The 20,518-nt window shown below is 46.7% G+C and overlaps 1 protein-coding gene across 1 annotated transcript in view; it reads left to right on the forward strand.

Moving 5' to 3' along the window:
- The window catches only part of MYBBP1A (MYB binding protein 1a), a 48,017-nt gene extending 30,209 nt beyond the window's left edge, over window positions 1-17,808 (forward strand). The window contains exons 24-27 of the mRNA XM_035139435.2: window positions 4,938-5,051; window positions 12,023-12,124; window positions 14,890-15,014; window positions 16,655-17,808. Of these exons, the coding sequence (XP_034995326.2) occupies window positions 4,938-5,051; window positions 12,023-12,124; window positions 14,890-15,014; window positions 16,655-17,036 (723 nt within the window). The 3' untranslated portion in view covers window positions 17,037-17,808. The remainder of the gene's footprint in view (window positions 1-4,937; window positions 5,052-12,022; window positions 12,125-14,889; window positions 15,015-16,654) is intronic.
- The last annotated feature ends 2,710 nt before the right edge of the window (window positions 17,809-20,518 follow it).

Here is a 20,518-nt window from a genome sequence, read left to right on the forward strand (position 1 = left end):
AGGGAATTTCTGATTGTGTGTGTGTGTGTGAGAGAGAGAGAGAGAGAGAGAGAGAACTCCCTTATTTATTTCCTTTTTCTCCTGGACGAAATTTTATTTATCTCTGTATGACTTAGCTGCCTATGAGAATCCCCTGAGTTTAAAGCAAGATAATGGCTTTAAACTCAGCCAAAGTCTCTACATAGCTCCATCCTTATTTCAGGCATTGTTATGTACAGTGGTACCTCGACTTACAAAGACGATCCATTCCGCGGCGCTCTTCGTAAGTCAAGGTCTTCGGATGTCGAAGCACCCGTACCGCGCATGCACAAAGCGTGATTTTGCGCTTCTGCGCATGCGCGGACCGCGCACGCTGCTAAAACACTTCCGGGGTTGTCGACTTCAGAAGTCGAAACCTTCGGAAGTCGAAGCGTTCGAAAGTCGAGGTACCACTGTATCAGTATATCACGATGTTTAGCTGGTGACCTATCACAATATTGAAAACTAGATGTAGCCCAGCCCTAATATGAACATAATAAATTAAAATAAAACAAATAAGATGGAACAGAGTTTGGCTGATCATTTTTTAAAGAGGTGATTTATGTTCTATCTAGGCTGCTTCTGCAGCCTTGAGACTCCTCGATTTGCCAGGATAAAAAAAAGCAATAATAAAAAACAACAACCCAGCAACTAAAAACTAATTACACTCCAGCACATGGCGTCTTATGATTAACGTACAGCATGGCATTAAAAGAGGGGTAAAGGCGTGAGTGCTCACTTCTGCCCACACCGGCAGCAAAGCGATGACTCAGTTGCACGAACGCATTTGAAGTTGAATGCCTTCACCATAGATGTTTTTCAGCAGGTGGTAAAGGGAGAAAATTAATCAAGGAACATTTTGCATAAAGAATGAGAGGTAATAAAGTGGTTTTTCTTTTCAAAGAAAAAATAACAACCCTGCTTTAGTTAGTGCTGCCTACTCTCTTTCTGAACTGCAATTAGCGCTTTCAGCAATGATTAGAGCTTATTTTGTCGATTGCCCTTTTATCCCACTCCTCTGCCAGAGAGCTCAAGCCAGTGTGTGCACTGCCTTGCCCCTCCATGTTAAGGGTCACAACAACCCTGCGAGGAGGTTTCGGCAGAGAGAGAGAGAGGGGGGGAGGGAGCAGCTGATCCACAGTCTGTAGAGGAACTTTATGCCTGTGTGAGGCCCATTTTTTTAAAAAACAACAACCCTGCAAGTGGCCAGTTCACTCTGGCAGCCCCCTAGATGAAGGGGTGGGGAGAGAAAGGGGTGTCAGAAAGAAGAGAGGAAGGGGGGCACTCTTGCCTCTTGTGGTTTAGCCCACTGCCAGCATGTGGCCTCCAGCAGATCACGCCAGAAGGAATGTGGCCCTTGACAGAGAAATAGAGCTTGTATTAAACCCGAAACCTAAAGTGTGACGTTACCCGTCCTCCATCGAGTCAGCCATTCCTAATTTGGCATTTTCCTCCTTTGCATAGGAGAATCTTCTCTCTCTCTCTCTCTCTCTCTCTCTCTCTGTTTTTAAGGAAGTGGCCCATTTTAGACGAGATGGGCAAAGAGTCAAAAGCTTCAGCCCTTCGAAACGGAGAGGATCCTGGCCTCAGGCCAGGCAAGCACTTAAGTGGTTTTAATTTTAGACCAGCCAATCGATTTTAATTCTGTGCCTATATTATCACACACCTCCCAAGGGCCAAAGCCGTTGCATAGGTTTCCCCCCCCCTTTCCTCAGACATCACATTTGCCGCCCTCTCTCCAGATTTCAGTTCTTTTCATGCAGAAACAAGAGCTTTTGTGGCACTCTGGAAATCAAACAGGTTATGACACATAAGATTTCATAGACAAGGTAGAGTCCAGGAAGCATTTGGTTGCGATTGAGATGATGATGATAATAATTATAATTTATTTTTTCTACCCCACTCTATGAGTTAAAAATAAAATAATGAGCTGCTTTAGAAGGGAATCAAACCAATTCAGGGAGGATAAGGCTGTATGGGGCCACTAGTCAGTGGCAGCTTGTCTCCTGATACCCAGAGGAGCATTGATGGGAAAGGCTGTTGCTGCTGCTTGCGGACTTCCTGGGGGCACCTGATTGGCCACTGTGGGGTGGAAGGGGGGGGGGGAAGGATGCCGAGCAGATTAAGGTCTGATGCAGCAGAATTATTTAGGCACGTCTTGCACCTCCTTAGGTTGTTCAGGCGATGCCCTTCTAAGGTCTGCTTTGGGCTCCTTATCTTCATTGCCACAGGTTGGAAGAGGGATAATGAGAGCTCCCCACTTGGAGCAAAGCCGATGAATTGCTCACCGGAGTGTAGCTAACCTGTCTCTCAACAGCCGTCTCTCTCCGTGGAAACGTACCGGGGCAGTCCGCAAGGACTTGTAGGGTTGAGTAATTTCCCTAATGCGCTCGAATTATATTTGCCATTTGATGCGTAGAGAGCAGAGGCTTAAAAAAAAAAAGATAGGAGACTGACAAGAATCCACACCAGCCTTTGCTTCTTCTTTTTTTGCAAAGTCCACCAAGCGTAGCCTGAGGGGAGTCTATTGCCTCGGTTGCAAGGTCACAGGTAGGTTGCAACTTTGAGGTGCCAGTGAGGGATTATCCTAAGACATCTCTCTTTTCACCAAAGCGTTTGGCTAGCAGGTGGAGCAGGAACTTCTGTCGCATCTTGGCATTTCATCTCCTTGGAATCCCACTTTGGCAAATTCTGGTGTCAAAGGTTTACTAGGTACAGTGGTACCTCGACTTACGAAGACGATCTGTTCCGTGGCCGTCTTCGTAAGTCGAGGTTTTTGGTTGTTGAAGCGCGCTGTCGGCGCAGGCGCAGAACGCGCACGGCGAAAAGACTTCTGGGGCTGTCGACTCCGGAAGTCGAAACCTTCGGAAGTCAAAGCATTTGGTTGTCGAGGTATGACACTAGTTTTTAAAAATTGTTGATATTCTCTGGAATCGTTGGTCGAATGCCCATTATTAGTATCTGGCATCCAGCGATACCCAAAAGCGTTTTGCAGCTTAAAAGAACAAAGAGGTGGCATCTCAAGGACTAACACATTTCTCAAGGCTGTAAAGTTGACGTTATCAGGTGCAAGATAAAGCTTTGGTTCACACCATGCATTTTAAGCACTTTTTGCACCACTTTAACAGTCATGGAAATCCCCCCACCCCCGCACCCAAGAATATTGGGAACTGAGGGTGCTGGGAGTTGTTAGTGGACCGCTCCCAGCGCTACAGTTCTCATCACCCTTAAACTACAGTTCCCAATATTGTTTGGGGCGATTTCCCTTTAGAGAAAGCACCGTACAATTTTTCTCCTGCTCTGGAGGGTAGGACTCGAACCAGTGGCTTCAAGTTATAAGAAGTATTTTGACTAAACATCAGGAAAAACTTTCTGATAGTAAGAGCTGTTTGACAGTGGGAACAGGCTCCCTCGGGAGGTGGTGGGCTCCCCTTCCTTGCAGGTTTTTAAGCAGAGATTGGAGGGCCATCTGTCATGGATGCCTTAGCTGTGATTCCTGCATGGCAGGAGGTTGGACTAGATCAGGCATGTTCAACTTTCAAGAGACTGCGATCTTCTCCCACTATAAAAAAAATTGGCAGTGATCTACCAAAGTTGTTGAGCTTTTTTGGGGGGGCAGGGGTGGGATCTTGCGATCGACCCTGTTGGACATCCCTGGGCTAGATGACCCGTGGGGTCCATTCCAACTTAACAATTCTCCCAGTCTTCTCCTTCTCCCTCTGACCACTCATCATCATCCCACAACCAGCCTTCTTCCCCTGGGGGTTCCCCAGCTGGTGCCTCCCACCACTTCTATGCAGCCAGCAAATACATGGCAGCAGGTATCAGCTCTGCCCCACTCTGGGAGCAACACACACACACACCCCACTCCAAATTTAGGAGCTCATTGGGGCATAAGGGTTGGCCAACTTCCCCCTCTTATTTTTGGCCCGTCTCAGAATCTGGCTGTGTTTTCTTAGGTCAGCCGGTTGCACATCCTGTAACTGGCTTCTGTCTTGGCCACCGATATACGATTAAAAATAAAACTGCAGCTCCTTCCCGGAAGTTGCACAGAGACAGGGTCTGGTCCTGGCGCAAACTGGTATATCACAGCGTTCATCAACATGGTGCCCTTCAGGTGGCTTTGAGTTGAAGCTCCCATCACCCGTTGACCACTGACTGCTCTAGCTGGAGCTAAATGGGGATTGTAACAATCCTTTTTTTAAATCTGGAGGGCACAAAGTTTGCAGAGCTGGGCTTTTTTTATCTGGAAGGTGACGGTGTTTTTGCCACTAGCTGATGAAATAAAACTGGAACTGCTTCCCACTTCTTCCTAATCTTCTTTCTCCTGCTGACTTAATTTCCTCAATGGTTTAAAGATAGGAAGAAGCGAAAGACCTTTAAGTGTCTCTGTGTTGAATGGCTCTGTTTGTGGCCTTTAGGAACCCAACTGAACGAACATATCTTCTCGTGTCTGATGTGCTTCCGAGATGCAGGTTGTTAAAGGCTAGGTTATCTTCATGTGCAAGGATCAGGACCCAGAGGCAATCACACCCTCTGGGCGTGAGGTTTCTTTTGCCTGGGAGTTTCCAGCTGTTTTTACACACTGCACAGCAACAAACCTCTTGGCTTCCCAGTGCATTTAGAAGGGCACTGTGCCCTCAGGGGGCAACACAGCAGAGACTTGGGGTGTATTGTGGTGGGGTGCAGGATGGAATCCCCTGGCCGGTTTTAAGAAGTCTTCAAAGCAGCTGCAAAATGGGATTTTGATCAGGTGCCTCCCTCTGGGAGGGCGTGTAAGTCTCCTGCACCATCTCCTCGACTTAGGTTCCCCTGCCCTGCAAAACTACTATTAGACACAGACTTAGGGGGTGGGCTGGGGAGATCGCTTCCCATCTTCTACCAGTTTTCACCTGCTTTTCCACCCCTTTCTTTTTCAGGCCCAGGCATGCATGCTTCTTCAGAAAGCTCTGCAGACCCGGGATCTTAAGCTCTCGCTGTCCGAAAACGAGTGGGAGGAGCTGATCAGGGAGAGCACCAATCAGATAAAAGAGGTGAGATGTTCCGGCCTAATATGAAAAGCAGTGTTTGGTTTCCCCTCCCCCAGATAAATCTCATACCTCTACTGCTGTCTTGAGGGTATTATCTGATCTGTAGACAAGAAAGCTGCGCTCATATGCTGCTGAGGAATAGGAATGGGCTCTGTTCATGCAGCAGTTTATTCCATTTCCCTTATGTTTCCCTAACTGTTAATTTGCACATTGTATTTGAGCTTCCTCGTGATGTAAAAGCCACTTCTGGAACCATAGTGGAAGTTTTAGCACCCATTTCCATATCAATTGCTTTCAGAAAAAAAAACCCATTAACTCAGAAAATTGCAGGAGTAGAGTGACAAAATTTGGGGTGGTATACCTGCCTACAGGTCTTTCCTGATTTTGCCATGGGGGAATTTGGGAACAGAGGCACATATGTGCGGGAAGTGTAGGGTGGGGGTGGGGAGTGGCAGTGTTGTCCAATAATGTTTGCTGTTGTGCCACTCCTACTGGCATGAATGAAAATAATAATAATAATAATAATAATAATAATAATAATAATAATAATAATAATAATAATTTATTATTTATACCGCGCCCATCTGGCTGGGTTTCCCCAGCCACTCTGGGCGGCTTCCAACAGAAAAATAAAATAAAATAATCGATTAAACATTAAAAGCCTCCCTAAACAGGGCTGCCTTCAGATGTCCTCTAAAAGTCTGGTAGTTATTTTTCTTTTTGACATCTGGTGGGAGGGCGTTCCACAGGGCGGGTGCCACTACCGAGAAGGCCCTCTGCCTGGTTCCCTGTAACTTGGCTTCTCGCAGCGAGGGAACCGCCAGAAGGCCCTCGGCACTGGACCTCAGTGTCCGGGCAGAGCGATGGAGGTGGAGACGCTCCTTCAGTTATACTGGACCGAGGCCATTTACACAACGTAGCAGTGTATCCGTGAAAAAGGCCACAGTTCCATAATGCAAACTGTGAAAGGAACATTGGAGAACAGGACAGAATACAGTTGGCCAAAGTCCTTATCCAAACTATTCCTTTAGATATTTAGCAGGTCATGCTGGCAAGGGCTGATGGGAGTTGTTGGCAAAAACATCTGGAGGTGAATGTGTATGATACTTTCAAAGGGAGAAGGACCATTACTTTCTTCCGCTGCAGTCTTTAAATCCATTTTCCAACCCAGCACGGTCAGATAGAATTAGGCTTGCTCGCTAAGATGGCGAAATGGACATGTTTAATCAGAGAAAAGTCATTGTTAACATTTGCTAAAGGTTGGAAACCTCTCACAGACTTTTTGCGTCAGAAAGAAATAATGACATCTAGATTTGAGGGTTGAAGATTATGTTTGTTTATAGAAAGTGGCTTTGTGGGGTGTTACAGTGGATTGGACTATAATATTGTTTTTATATAGTAGACAGATGAAGAATGGGAAGTTCTTTACTTTCAGAATTTTACGTTTCTATCTTTCTCTTTTAGCCTATTTTCTATTCTTTTTTTATTTATCCCCCCATCTCTATTCCTCCTCCCCTTCTGTGTTTTTATTGTATCTATATAAAAAGTCTTGGTTTGGTTAAAAAATGGGGAAATATACCGAGTTTTGCATTTTTCTCTATCAGCCTCAATAACATTTATTTCGAAAAGAGAGAATTGGGCTTGCTTAACACCCACTCAATCTTAAAAGGTACAGAGAGACATTTCCTTGCCCTTTTTGCCTACCCTTCCTCCTCTTTCCTTTTCATCTAACCTGAAGAAGGGTTGTGGAAAACTCAAAAGTGACATTTCAGCTAGCTGTAATGCAGGTATTACCTTACTGCTATTCCTAGATATTCTCCCTCTCTCTCCCCCTCCATCTCCCTCTCTGCAATGGACCCTACACAGCTACCTGCATTTCTCGTATCTCAGGAAACAGACACCTGGAGCCATTCCCCCCCCCTTTGACAGGTGCTTCTGCTAAATCGCTCGCTGGGGCCCAGTTTGCTGCAGCCTTTCGCTTCCCACTGTGCCCTCCTTTTCACCTCGGCTTGTAATTTAATAGGGCCGCACGATGTCTAGTCCACCTGCTGCAGGTGATACAAGACAGATGATTGCAGGAGTTAACAGGTTGGGGAGCCGTCCTTTTTCAGCGTGTTGTGTAACAGGAAGCCGAAGGAAAGGGAGTCCGGGGGAGGAGAAAGAGGCTATTAGGGGGGAATATGTGACAGTTGCCTAAAATAGCATCCTAACTAGCTGCAGGCCTCTGCATCTCTGTGTTCACTTACATAATAAGAACTTCCTGACCTTATTTGCATCCATACTGGTTGGGATACCATTTGCGGGGTCAGCAGTGTTTCAAGTTCTCCGCAACGCCTGAGCAATCGCAGGCAACTTGTCTTCTGTGCCTTCGTTCCAAAATTGATTCCAGAGAATTATTATTATTATTATTATTATTATTATTATTATTATTATTATTTTCAATTTATATACAGCCCTTTATCAAAAGATCTCAGAGAGATGTACAGCATTAAGAACTCATTTTACGGAGCATCAATAGTAAAAAAAAGCATGCTGATAAAATAATCATAACAACTGTCAGCTCCCCAGCTTTAATATGGTTTTTTAATTATTATTATTACTTTTAATGTATTTGTATACTGCCATTTTCCCAAATTGGGATTCAAGGTGGCTCGCAACATTTTTTTTAAACACTAAAAACACAAAATCGTAAAAACACACTACTGTATTTTAAAGCGATAGTTTAAATACAGTGAAACACATTTAGGACCAACCATGAAAGAACAGTTTGCCCTGATGGCAGCCCAGCGATCAGCATCGCCTGCACCTGAGTTTTCATTGGCCTGCCTGAAAAGGAAGGTCTTAGCCTTCTGGAGGAAGGAGAACGAGGAGGGAGCTAGTCTAGCCTCTCTTGGGAGGGAATCCCACAATATGGGGGCTGCCACAGAAAAGGCTCTGTCTCTTGTCACCACCAACTGCACCTCTGATGTTGATGGGATCGAGAGAAGGTGCTCACCAGAGGATCTTAGCACCCTAAGGCTTCATCCCTGTCAGGGTAGACCCATTGAAATTCATGGGGGTGGCGGGTTAGGTCCTTTAATTTCAGTGGGGCACTCTGGTTGGTAAGGAGGAACATTTTAAAATAGGCCCAGAGGGGTTAGATTCTTTTGGTCTACTTCTGTGATCTGTTGTTGTTGTTTAGTCGTGTCCGACTCTTCGTGACCCCATGGACCAGAGCACGCCAGGCACTCCTGTCTTGCACTGCCTCCCGCAGTTTGGTCAAACTCATGTTCGTAGCTTCGAGAACACTGTCCAACCATCTCGTCCTCTGTCGTCCCCTTCTCCTAGTGCCCTCAATCTTTCCCAACATCAGGGTCTTTTCCAAGGATTCTTCTCTTCTCATGAGGTGGCCAAAGTGTTGGAGCCTCAGCTTCACGATCTGTCCTTCCAGTGAGCACTCAGGGCTGATTTCCTTAAGAATGGAGAGGTTTGATCTTCTTGCAGTCCATGGGACTCTCAAGAGTCTCCTCCAGCACCATAATTCAAAAGCATCAATTCTTCGGCGATCAGCCTTCTTTATGGTCCAGCTCTCACTTCCATACATCACTACTGGGAAAACCATAGCTTTAACTATACGGACCTTTGTCGGCAAGGTGATGTCTCTGCTTTTTAAGATGCTGTCTAGGTTTGTCATTGCTTTTCTCCCAAGAAGCAGGCGTCTTTTAATTTCGTGACTGCTGTCACCATCTGCAGTGATCGAGGAGCCCAAGAAAGTAAAATCTCTCACTGCCTCCATTTCTTCCCCTTCTATTTGCCAGGAGGTGATGGGACCAGTGGCCATGATCTTGGTTTTTTTGATGTTGAGCTTCAGACCATATTTTGCGCTCTCCTCTTTCAGGTTCTTTAATTCCTCCTCACTTTCTGCCATCAAGGTTGTGTCATCTGCATATCTGAGGTTGTTGATATTTCTTACTTCTGCGATCTAGGATCTAGCTAACATGTCCCATCGGTGCAAGGATGTACGCTTGCACACTGGAACTTCCCCCGTCCTCCCCTGCCATGTGTCCAGCCCCCCCCCCCACAACCCCCAAGAAACTGCAAATATGAAGAACTGGTTGAAAACAGGACCCAGCGTTTGTTTTGTAAAAATTTTGTTTTGGCAGGCATCAGGTACGACACCAGAATACGTCTTGTAGGCAGCTGGAGAGCTTTTCCTTCTACCCCCCCAAATCAGATACTGTGTTTTGATAATAAGTGTATGTTTTGTTGTGAGCAGCTTTGGGCACAGTTTGCTCTGGGAAGATGATACATGAGCTAACCCGTGTTCTCGTCTCAAATGCTGGCTATTCGATATACGCGGAGCTCAGGTTCTGATTTGTTTGTGGTGCTTTGTCCTTGCTTAAATCCGCAGGATCGCTTCAGGGGCCTGTCTGTTTCAATCCATCACTGTTATTAAAAACAAAAACCAATAATGAGCGACATATTTTGATGGCTTAGGGAAGCTGAACCTGGTGTCAAAAACAGTGTGTGTGTGTGAGTGAGTGAGTGAGAGAGAGAGAGAGCGAGAGAGCGCAGCAGCATCAGTTAAGCTTGGATAATATAAAAAAATAACACTTTATGTGTACACAAATGGAGGATCTCCTGCATCAACCCTCTGCAGACCAGGCAGCCTGGCTTTTGCCAATCCGTGTCTGGGATCCTGATAGTGGAAATATTTATTTTAATGTTGATGTTTGCGGCAAGGTTTTCTTTTGGCACAAAGGCAGCAAACAGAGGTGGAAGGCAGGGGTCCTCTGCCTTAGAAATATGCCAGTCAGCTGATGAATTAGCCTGCTGGACTCGTAGATTCACCTCTGCATTCCAGCAGACGGAATGAATCCCGTAAGCTGTTCGCTAAGGATGGTCCCGGGCACCTGGCCTTGCATGGTGAGAGGAGGGAAGGCATTATTTTCATGGCAACGCAGGGGCTTGCCAGGAAGCTCTAGGCCGGGTTATTGTAGGGATTGAATGAGGAGGGGGAGAGCCACATACACCAACCCCCTTGAGCTGCTCAGAGATAAGGGCAGGATATACAGTGATGCCCCGCAAGACGAATTCAATTCGTTCCGTGAGTCAATTCGTTTTCACGAAAAATTCGCCTTGCGAATCGCGGTTTCCCATAGGAATGCATTGAAATTTCTTTTTTTGCCCATGGGAACGCATTAATTAAATTCCAATGCATTCCTAGGGGAAACCGCGATTCGCAAGACAAATTTTTCGCAAAACGAATTCGTCTTGCGAGCCACCATCAGATCGCAAGACGCATTCGTCTTGCGAAAAATTCATCTTGCAGGGCATTCGTCTTGCGAGGTACCACTGTAAATGCAACAAATAAGTAAAATAAATAACTAGGCAGAAACATAGCTGAGCAGGGAAATCCGCAAACCCTGTCGCCCCATGGAATCTGCAGCAGTGTAGATTCTGGTGTAGATCTTGCCCTGATTTGGTGGTGGCTCCTCGCAGAGCAGACTGAAGACTAGGGCTGTGCATATTGAGGCCTGCTCTGACTGTAGGCAGCAGGACCTGGAGACAAAGGGAGCCTCACTTGCCGAAGAGAACAATCCTGCTATTTAAACTGTGTGTCAGACCAGCCAGAGATGATACGGGTTGGCTCAGGGAGGAGCGGCGGCATAGCTTTCTTAAATAAAACAATAGCAATAATCTTCATCTTTGTTTCCGGCTCTTTCCCCTCCTTCTCTGGGAAACAGCATAATCTGCATCGCTCACCAGAATGATGAAACACAGCAACATTTTTTTACTGGAATCATCTTCTCCTAGAATGGTAGCATTGGAAGGGACCCCCACAGGTCATCTAGTCCAACCCCCCTGCAAGGCAAGAACCGCAGCTAAAAGATCCCTGGCAGGTGGCCATCCAACCTCTGCTTAAAAACTCCTGCGAAAGGAGCAGACGATAATTCAGTTGGTGGAGCACCTGCTTTTGCACAGACATCTCTAGCTGAATGAATTGGGTAGCAGTTGATAGGGAAGATTGCAGGGAACCACTGTCCGGCAGAGTGGACAGGACTAGGCTAGATCAGGCCAATACAGGGCCAGCCCACCCACAACACATCAGGGGGCAATGAATGCCTCTGCAGCCTCTGCTCGTCTCCCTGCTCACTGTCTCATTCTGAGCAAGGCATTCTGGGAGGAGGGGACCAGGAAGAGAACTCGTGACCTGGTGCTGTGGAACTTCAGAGTTCTTTGTCGCATACCAGGCCTGACCCAAGGGTCTCGTTGAACCTCTGCGAAGTTCGGCACTTGCCAGCCCCCCAATTCTGGTATTTATGGGGCTGCACCACTGTCCCTGACCCCAAGCTCACACAGCAAAAACCCAGATGTATGCGGAGACCTATGGCACCCTGATGATTTTGCGGAGTTGATATGCTCACGAGAAGCTGAGGCGCCTAAGGAATAGGTCCATTGAAATGAATGGGGCCCAAGCTAATCAGGCCCATTATTTCCAATGGGTTTTCTCTGAGGAGGACTAGCACTGGAGACAATCCCTAGGCCCAAGAGTAGGGTAACTTTGGCCTGCCAGATGTTGCTGAACTGCAACTCCCATCAGGCCTAGCAGGCGTGATCAATGGTCAGGCATGATGGGAGTTATAGTTTTTTGGGGGGGGGGCTGGTTTATTTTCCTCTCATTCTCTCTTAATAAAACCAGTAACAGCAGACCAAGTTTCGCAAAACGTAATTCATTTCCTTCAGTTGCTTTTGTTCTTCAACTTCACTAGTTTTTTTGCCCGTGTAACTTTCCATACTTTCTTACACCATGATTCTAAAGATAGATTTTTAATGTTCTGGAGTGATAGTTTTCTGATCCTATGCTTTATTTTCTCTTTTTGTAGCAGCGCTGAGGAAACTGCAACAAATAACGTCAATGTCTTGAAGGTTCCTCTTCATGGATATGATTTGCGTGGTAATTGATTTCATTTTCTTCCTTCCTTTTTTCTCAGACTTTAAAGACAGTGAGTGAGATCAAGGTCAAGGTGGACCAGGAGAAGATCATCAAATGTCTGGAGCTACTGAACTACCTCATAAAAACTGTGACTCAGCAGGTAGATGCCGCTCTTCCAGCCTGGTTTTATCTTTTATCTGGGACGCTGGAGTCTCTTAGCTCACGTAAATTGATCATATGGATTACGATTGCTGTTCTGCTAGGTCTTTGTAGTTGAGAATAGGTGTTTCTTGGTGTGAGATAAGGCTGGATGGAAATTAAGCCTTACTGTACATTGGGGACGACAACAACAACGACAACAACAACAACAACTATTATTATTATTATTATTATTATTATTATTATTATTATTATTATATACACCACCCATCTGATTTGGTTGCCCTAGCAACTCTGGGCAGCTTCCAGAATATAACAGAACACAGTGAAACACTTGACATTAAAAACTTTCCAATACAGGGCTGCTTTCAGATGTCTTCGGAAAGTTGTGTAGTCGTTCATCTTGTGTAGTTGTTGACACCTGATGGAGCACAATTAAAAGTGTCGGTGCTGACCTTGAAAGCCCTAAATGGCCTCAGTCCAGTATACCTAAGGAGCGTCTCCACCCCCATCGTTCCGCCTGGACATTGAGGTCCAGCACCGAGGGCCTTCTGGTGGTTCCCTTGCTGCGAGCTGCCAAGTTACAGGGAACCAGGCAGAGGGCCTTCTCGGTAGTGGCACCGGCCCTGTGGAACGCCCTCCCACCAGATGTCAAAGAGAAAAACAACTACCAGATTTTTAGAAGACATCTGAAGGCAACCTTGTTTAGGGAAGCTTTTAATGTTTAATAGATTGTTGTATTTTAATATTATATTCTATTGGAAGCAGCCCAGAGTGGCTGGGGAAACCCAGCCAGAATGGGTGGTGTATAAATAACATGTTGTTGTTGTTGTTGTTTGGGGGGGTGGAGCTTGATTGTCAGTGGAAAAAATCATTTGCGGCTGTTTTGACAGCTGTGTGGGTGAGACAAGGACAGGACCCTTGTGGGAGAGAGAGGTTGACAGCTCAAGACAGGAAGGAGCCAACCCAGGTTTCCCTTCTGGGTCTCCAGCTTCCCCCGAGCTTCCTTTTCTCAGGTCTCCTCCCTCCCTCCCTCCCTCCCTCCCTCCCTCCCAATGATAGCATCCTTCTCACACACACCCCCCCCATGTCTTTCTGTGAAATCGCCGGCAATCTGTAGCCAGTGGCAGCAGCCAGGGAATCATCAGCACAGCTTCCCCAGCCCTGACGATGACGGGGGCACCTCAGCAGCGATTTGCTCACATATTATCCATTTCTCAGCGCAACCATCATGTGTAATGATCCCAAGCGGGTGGGTGGCATGAAACTCGGGTATAAGATACCCCATTTTATCTATTTTGGAAGAAAAAGACCAGACTCTACAGGTTAGATGTGTTTAGAAAGAATTTTATTTATCAATATAAGCTGGCTGGCCTTGATCGCTACAGTTCTCTTCACTGCTTTCGTGGGTGGTCTTGAGAAAACTTGGCCCGGCTTCAGACATCCCTGGAAGGAAAAAAAAAGGGCAGTGTGTGGGATGGTTGAAATTTAGCAGCATCACTCAGAGCACCTCCACTGGCATCTGCCCAGCAACTTCATCTGCTAACTTCAGCCTGCCAGTTTCTACAGATTTCACCTGTTCATGAATGTCCATCAGTTTCCTTTTTCGCACACCGCGTTTGCACGAAGGTGCGTGCACCACTTGCCTCGACCGCATTTGAAGCCTCCCGTTCTCACACACACACAAACATGCAGCAGCCAACATCCACGAAGAACGCCAGCAGGGACGTTCCCTCGTCATTCGCTCTCCCTTCATTCCCATTCATGCCCTGGCTTCAGTCCACAAATATCCGCCAGCTTCTGTTGACTGGCGTCTGAAAGTGAGCTTCTGTTAACAGACCTTTTATGTGGAACTCTTCTCTGTCATTCCATAGCAGTCGCTGCCTCTGTTGTCTTTTGTGCAGCCATTAAAATTCTTTTTTCAAGAAGACACTTAAGTGGAGATTTCCACCCGGGTTTGTCTGCTTTGAATCTGATTTCTAAAAAAAAAAAAGCAAATGCAGTAGAACAAGGGTCAGCAAACTTTTCCAGCAGGGGGCCGGTCCACTGTCCCTCAGGCCTTGTGGGGGGCCAGACTATATTTTGAAAAATATGCCCCACAAATAACCCAGAGATGCATTTTAAATAAAAGGACACATTCTACTCATGTAAAAACACGCTGATTCCTGGACCGTCCACGTGCCGAATTTAGAAGGCGATTAGGCTGGATCCGGACCCCGGGCCTTAGTTTGCCTACCCATGCAGTAGAACCTCTACTTATGACCGCCTCTACTTGGGCCCGATCCAAGTTGTGACTGCGGCAAACCTGGAAGTAAATACCGGGTTTGCTGCGATTCACGCAGGCTCAGTAGCAGCTCCTGCCATTTGTGGATGTGCAGATGCAGCTGCTGCCGTCTGCACATGCGCAGAAGCACAATGCCGCCAAATGCGCCTGTGCACAACGGCGCTTCTACCAGCAACCCAGATCAACTTACGGGCGGACCTCCGGAACTGATTCCGTCCGTAAGTAGAGGTTCCACTGTACGTATATGAAACTGTTTTTATATGCTTATATTAAATTGCTCTGAGATACGTATCTGAAATTTAAATTCATTAACATGGCAACAAATGACTGCTCCTTCATTTAGGGAGACCCAAGTGCTCCGTTGCAGGGTCGGGACCGCATCTTGCCAATTTGTGATACCGATTTGCATTTTGCGTGACTTACTTGAGGTGCAGTGTTTGGCGGACGCCAACCAATCTGGCTTTGTGGTCTTTCCTCTTCAGAAGCTGAACGTGGATCTGGCTGGGCTGGGCGATGTGCTGCAGGCGCTGAGTCAGCACGAAGGCTTTGGGAGGTCCACACGACTCAACAATCTCTACTGGGACGTCATGAAGCTCCTGGGCGTCACGTAGGTGCTTTGTTTTGGGGCGAAACCTGGCCGGATGTGAATCACATTGTTGGCCCTTGCGTTTATTTATTACTTTCATTAAAATGAAAGCTCACGAGGGGTCCCCAGCAGGAGAAGTTCTGTGGTGTGGTGAACAGACTACGGGCATGGGAGACCCGGGTTCAAATCCACGCTCAGCCAGGAACAACCTCCCTTGCAGGGTTGCTGTCAGGATAAAATGAGTAGAGGGAGGACCACGCCTGCCTGCTTGAGCTCCTTGGCCTATAAATTTAATGCCACTAAATGTGGCTTGCTGGTAGAACATTGCTCTGCATGCAGAAGGTGCCCGGTTCCATCCTTGGCATCTCCAGGTGGTGCTGGAAAGGACCCCTCCCTGAAACCCTGGAGAGCTGCTGCCAGTCAGTGTAGACAGCACTAAGCTAGATGGACCCAATGGTCTGACTTTGTCTAAGGCAGCTGCCTAGGCTCCTAACAATAGCAACCTGGGTTGGAACAGCGCAGGGATGTCTTCAACTCCTTTCCCCTTGCCGTATTCCCAACTTTCCCCCCTACTCGCCTGCAGTTGCAGTTCCATAAATGAAGAAGATGCACATGAGGCCCGCTCAGGTTTTGTTCGGTGATATGATAGCCATGTTCAAATATATAAAAGGATGTCATATAGAGGAGGGAGAAAGGTTGTTTTCTGCTGCTCCAGAGAAGCGGACACGGAGCAATGGATTCAAACTACAAGAAAGAAGATTCCACCTAAACATTAGGAAGAACTTCCTGACAGTAAGAGCTGTTCGGCAGTGGAATTTGCTACCAAGGAGTGTGGTGGAGTCTCCTTCTTTGGAGGTCTTTAAGCAGAGGCTTGACAGGCATATGTCAAGAATGCTTTGATGGTGTTTCCTGCTCGGCAGGGGGTTGGACTGGATGGCCCTTGTGGTCTCTTCCAACTCTACGATTCTATGATTCTATGATTCTATGGCTCTCTGCATTAAGACAGCTTCGTAATCTATGGGCTGTTAAATATGATGCCCGGTGTGCAGGCGCACTTCGGAGTGTGTGTGCAGGGGGCAACGTGAGTAGGATGCAGCATGGCAGCCATGCACCCTGCCAGCCCCTCCCCCCGAAAAATGTTCCCGGGCTCCACGCTACCCCCCCTGGCCCTATCCAGGTGTTTAGAAAGTTGATACGAGTTTTAATTTGCTTTTAGTCTGTTGTTGTTTTAACGTTTTGAAATGCCATATTACTGTATTGTTGCTGATTTTTCTTAGTGATTAATTTTATTGCTTGATTATTATTATTTTTATTTTACAATCAAGCCGTGTATAAATAAATAAATGAAACATCCAGAGGGGGCCCAGGTTTGGGAAGCCTGGAATAGATGAGCTTTACTTATTTATACAAGGTGAGTCTTTTAAAAGAGGCCCCGTGGAACATGTGTACTCTGTATCCACGGGGCCTCTTTTAAAGGACTCACCCTATATAAATAAAATAACAGGGCTGGAGGGGAGCCACTGCTCTTAACTCACCATAAAGCCACATCATAGATACAAAAAACACCACCCCTTTTGCTCTTCTGTGATTTATCCATCCTGCCTGTTTCTCTGCCCGGTGTCTTTTCAAAGCAACTTGGACCACCTTCTCTTGATTTCCAGGCGACCGGTCAAGGAGAAAGCCCTGGCCCAGCCGAAGAACCCAACCACAGCCGAGGCGCCAAAGCGGAAGAAAAAGGGCTTCCTCCCCGCCACTAAGATACGCAAGAACCGCAAGAAGGTGCCGCCAAGCCAGTCCCAGGAGAACAGAGGAAAAGAGGCAGCCACGACTGTTGCCACCAACGCCACCCCTGCGGGGAAGAAGAAGAAAAGGAAGAGGAAGAAGCGAGGGGGAGGCAGCGGCCAAAGCCAGGTGTCCGTGGAGGGTCCTCCAGCCAAAAAGCGGGCGCAGCCGCAAGGGGGCAGCAAAAAGGCCGATGCGCAGCAGGGCAGTTTGAAGAACAAGAAAAAGAAGGGGAAGAAAGGGAAGATGGCAGAGGACTGATTTGTGAAAGGAACCAGAAGGGGGAAAGGGCTGGTTTTATAAATGCTCAGAGGAGCCTTCACCAACCTGGCGCCCTCCAGATGTTTTGGACTACAACTCCCATCGGCCCCAGCGAGCACGTTGTAGTCCAAAACGCCTGGAGGGCGCCAGGTTGGCGAAGGCTGAAAAAAAACCCCTTTTGTTTGGTTTAAACCAGGGTTTCCCAGACTTGGGTCCTCTGCTGTGGTTGGACTACAACTCCCACCATCCCTAGGTAGCAGGACCAGTGGTCATGGATAATGGGAATTGTAGTCCAAAACCAGCCAGTGGCCCATGTTTGGGAAACCCTGGTTAAATAATGCACCGAATACAAATGTGTGGTAAGCATCCCTTTTATGTACATATATAAAAAAATCAGCTCGCAGAATTTTAACTATACTACTATAATACTACTATAGTAGACTGTTACTGGTAGTATATTACTACTGCTTGGAAGTCCAATACTCTGCTCCAGAGTTACTAGCCTTGAAACAAAAATAAATAAATAAAATGTTTTGGGTACCTTGGTTAATGTGCTCAGAAAGCCCCCAAAGGAAGCCAAATCACAGATAATATAACACATTTTGGGTTTAAATGGAAGCGGCCCCTTTTAGACGACGCTGTCAGAACTCCTTGGAACATTCAGATTTATGATCCTCTCCAGTCCGCTATCCTGACCTTTTCAATAACAGAAGGCTGCAAGTTACTCCGCTGTTGGGTGTATAATCCTTCATTAAAATTATATGTTTTAAAAGAGTTAGCCGTGGTGAAGTCTCTGTTAGAACTGGAACAGGTTTTTCTCTGCATGTGCTTATTTGATAGAGACAGGGGCGGGAATCGATGCCCCCCCCTTGCAAAAGATTAACAATCAATATAATAAAGGATTGTCCTAGAGATGGAAGGGAGGGCTAGCGTCACCCAGCCCAGCCCTCTGCCAGTGCAGGAAATTCTGCTTCAACACCACCTGAGATGCTCCTTTGTGCTTCTGGACAACCAGAAGTCCTTCCCCTTGTAATTTGAACCCTCTGGTGTGGCTTATGCCACCTGGGACAACAGAAAATGATGTTGCTGAAGTTTATTCGTTGGGGGAGAATAAAACAATGAAAGGAATAGTTTCTCATAGAAAACATTGAGAAAAATAGTGCCTGTATTTTCTGTTTCATATCTCATGTTCTACAAATGCTAGAAGTATACTTATACTTTATAACTTTTAAGAGCAGCTAGTCCTTTTTAATCACTTGATCTGTTTTTGCCAGGTTGAGCACAGTTTCCCTTGTTTTGGAGAAGACGGAGGCAAAGCAGGAGCTGAGAATTCCTGCATTGCAGGGGGTTGGACTAGATGACCCCAAGGCTCCCTTCCAACTCCACGATTCTATGATTCTATGACTTCCATCATCTTTGCACTTCCTCTTGCACTAAACCAAAAAAGCCCTTTTAAAAAAAAGTAATTATACGAAAAGTGGCATGTTGTCAAGCACAGCGTCCAAGGACAATTTTCTAAGCTGTACCATTTTGTTAATCCTCACAAGGCTGTACCAGGCTGCAAATGATCCACTGCCTCCCGTTTATATTTCCACAGTTCATGAATTCTTAAATATGTCAGGCTGTTAGCCAGCCAGATGCCAAATCTGCTTCTTGTGTTCTGTCCTAGTGAACTTCTGCCTCGACGGGATGCCAAGTGTCTTGCCACATGCTTACCTGCACCACTAGAGATCTCTGCTCAAGAGTTCGGCAGGGCTTGCTGACTTACTCTTGGTTTGCGGCCTAAATCATACATTTTAATTGGACCTAAATCGTAATCTTGAATGGGGTCTGTCAATACAATTTGGGGGCTACTAAAGTCTAATTTTGGTGGGGTTAATACATTGGTCCGGTTTTCTTAAAAGAGCAGACAGCGAGGCAAACTAGTGCCTGGTCCACTCCACGTTAAGGCAGTTAAGTGATGGACTTCTCTGTATGAAAACTCAAGCCCCTGCATGTAGAAAACTAGTTGGGAAGAAGGTTCCTAGGGAGACGCCTCACTTCTATGCTAGATTTCTATCTGCAGTGCGTATGTTTGTAATTTGCGCAGAAACAGAGCAGACAGAAGACACAAGCACAACTCCCCAGTGTTTTTATAACGCATAGAGCTTGATATTAAACCTGGGATCTGCTCGTCCTTCGGCCTGTCATGTCTTGTGCCATAGAATAGGATTAGATGTAGAGAGGAGCGTAGGAAGACACCAGGGCCATGTGCCTCCCCCACGTCCCTTCGTTCAGTCTCGCTGTTTTAATTATTCTTTAATTATGCCGCTAGAGCAGCCCACCCTCTGTGTGTGTCTTGAAGGAAACAGCTGCTCATCTTTTTGTGCCTGAGGAGAAGAGGCGGCACGTCCCGTTGGAGAACATTCATAAGAGCCGCTAAAAAGTTCTCCGCCGAGGAGAAGTGGATCTCTCCGTGGTGCGAAAAGGACTATCTCGCCAAGCAGCCGGGCGATTCAAGGTTCCAGACCCCTTGAGGGCAAGGGTACCATGGCAACGCTCCCATCAGCATCTCCCTCGTGGCCTGGGAAGAGGCCTTTTGACATAGGAAGAGGATTAGGCATCTGAGGGGGAAAGGGTGGGTGAAAATGGCTGGCGCCACGGGCAACATCCCCCTCCCCTAGTTCCCCCAGGGAGGTTTCCATCCTAGGGAGTTCTGGGTACTTTGAAAGTGGGGGAATAAACCACCTGCTTTTTGCTGTCTGAGGAGAAGCAGTACTAACAGAGATGGATGTCAGGGATTCTGTAGTATTCTGTGCACCACAATGTTGCGGTGAGGAGAGCTCTCATTCAAGGTTGCAGCAGCCAGCCATGCTCTTACTCAGGATACTCCATTGCATGCTACCCCATACAGTTTCTATTCGCTGTTCCTTCAGCTGCCAGCCAGCATTCTGTGGCAACATCCGTACCACACACTTAAAGCACTATGGTGCCACTTTTTTTGCCAATTATTTTTTATTGATTTTTCCATAATCGTTAACCAATTGTCACCAAAGTAATACAAATTTAATACTTATTATAATTAAAGTGACGCCACTTTGTCGCTGCCTTCTGCGAACACCCCTGGGGACTATAGTTTGTTAAAGGTGTTGATTGGTTTTAGGGCGTCCTGATTCCCCGGATTGATTGATTGATTGATTTAGTGCTCCCTGGTACGGAGTGCTGGCACTTTTTGTTTCTTCTGCTGTCATGGGCCAGGAGTCAGCTTCACCTGTTGGAACAGCAGCCTGGGGGGGGGGGAGATGGAGTGACTCCACCTGCAGCTGATAAGCCTTCAAGGACTCAATAGGAGAAGGTGCTGGTGAGAAGCAGCTGGCTTCAGCCTTTTTAAGCTGAGCTTCCAGCAGCCGTCAAATGCTGGAAACAATGCTTGCGATTCCTGGCTTCTTGCTTGTCTTGACCCTTGACCCCATGATCATTGGATTCCTGGATCCCTGGACTGT

This window comes from Zootoca vivipara, chromosome 15, assembly GCF_963506605.1.
Source record: "Zootoca vivipara chromosome 15, rZooViv1.1, whole genome shotgun sequence".
Classification (NCBI taxonomy): Eukaryota; Metazoa; Chordata; class Lepidosauria; order Squamata; family Lacertidae; genus Zootoca; species Zootoca vivipara.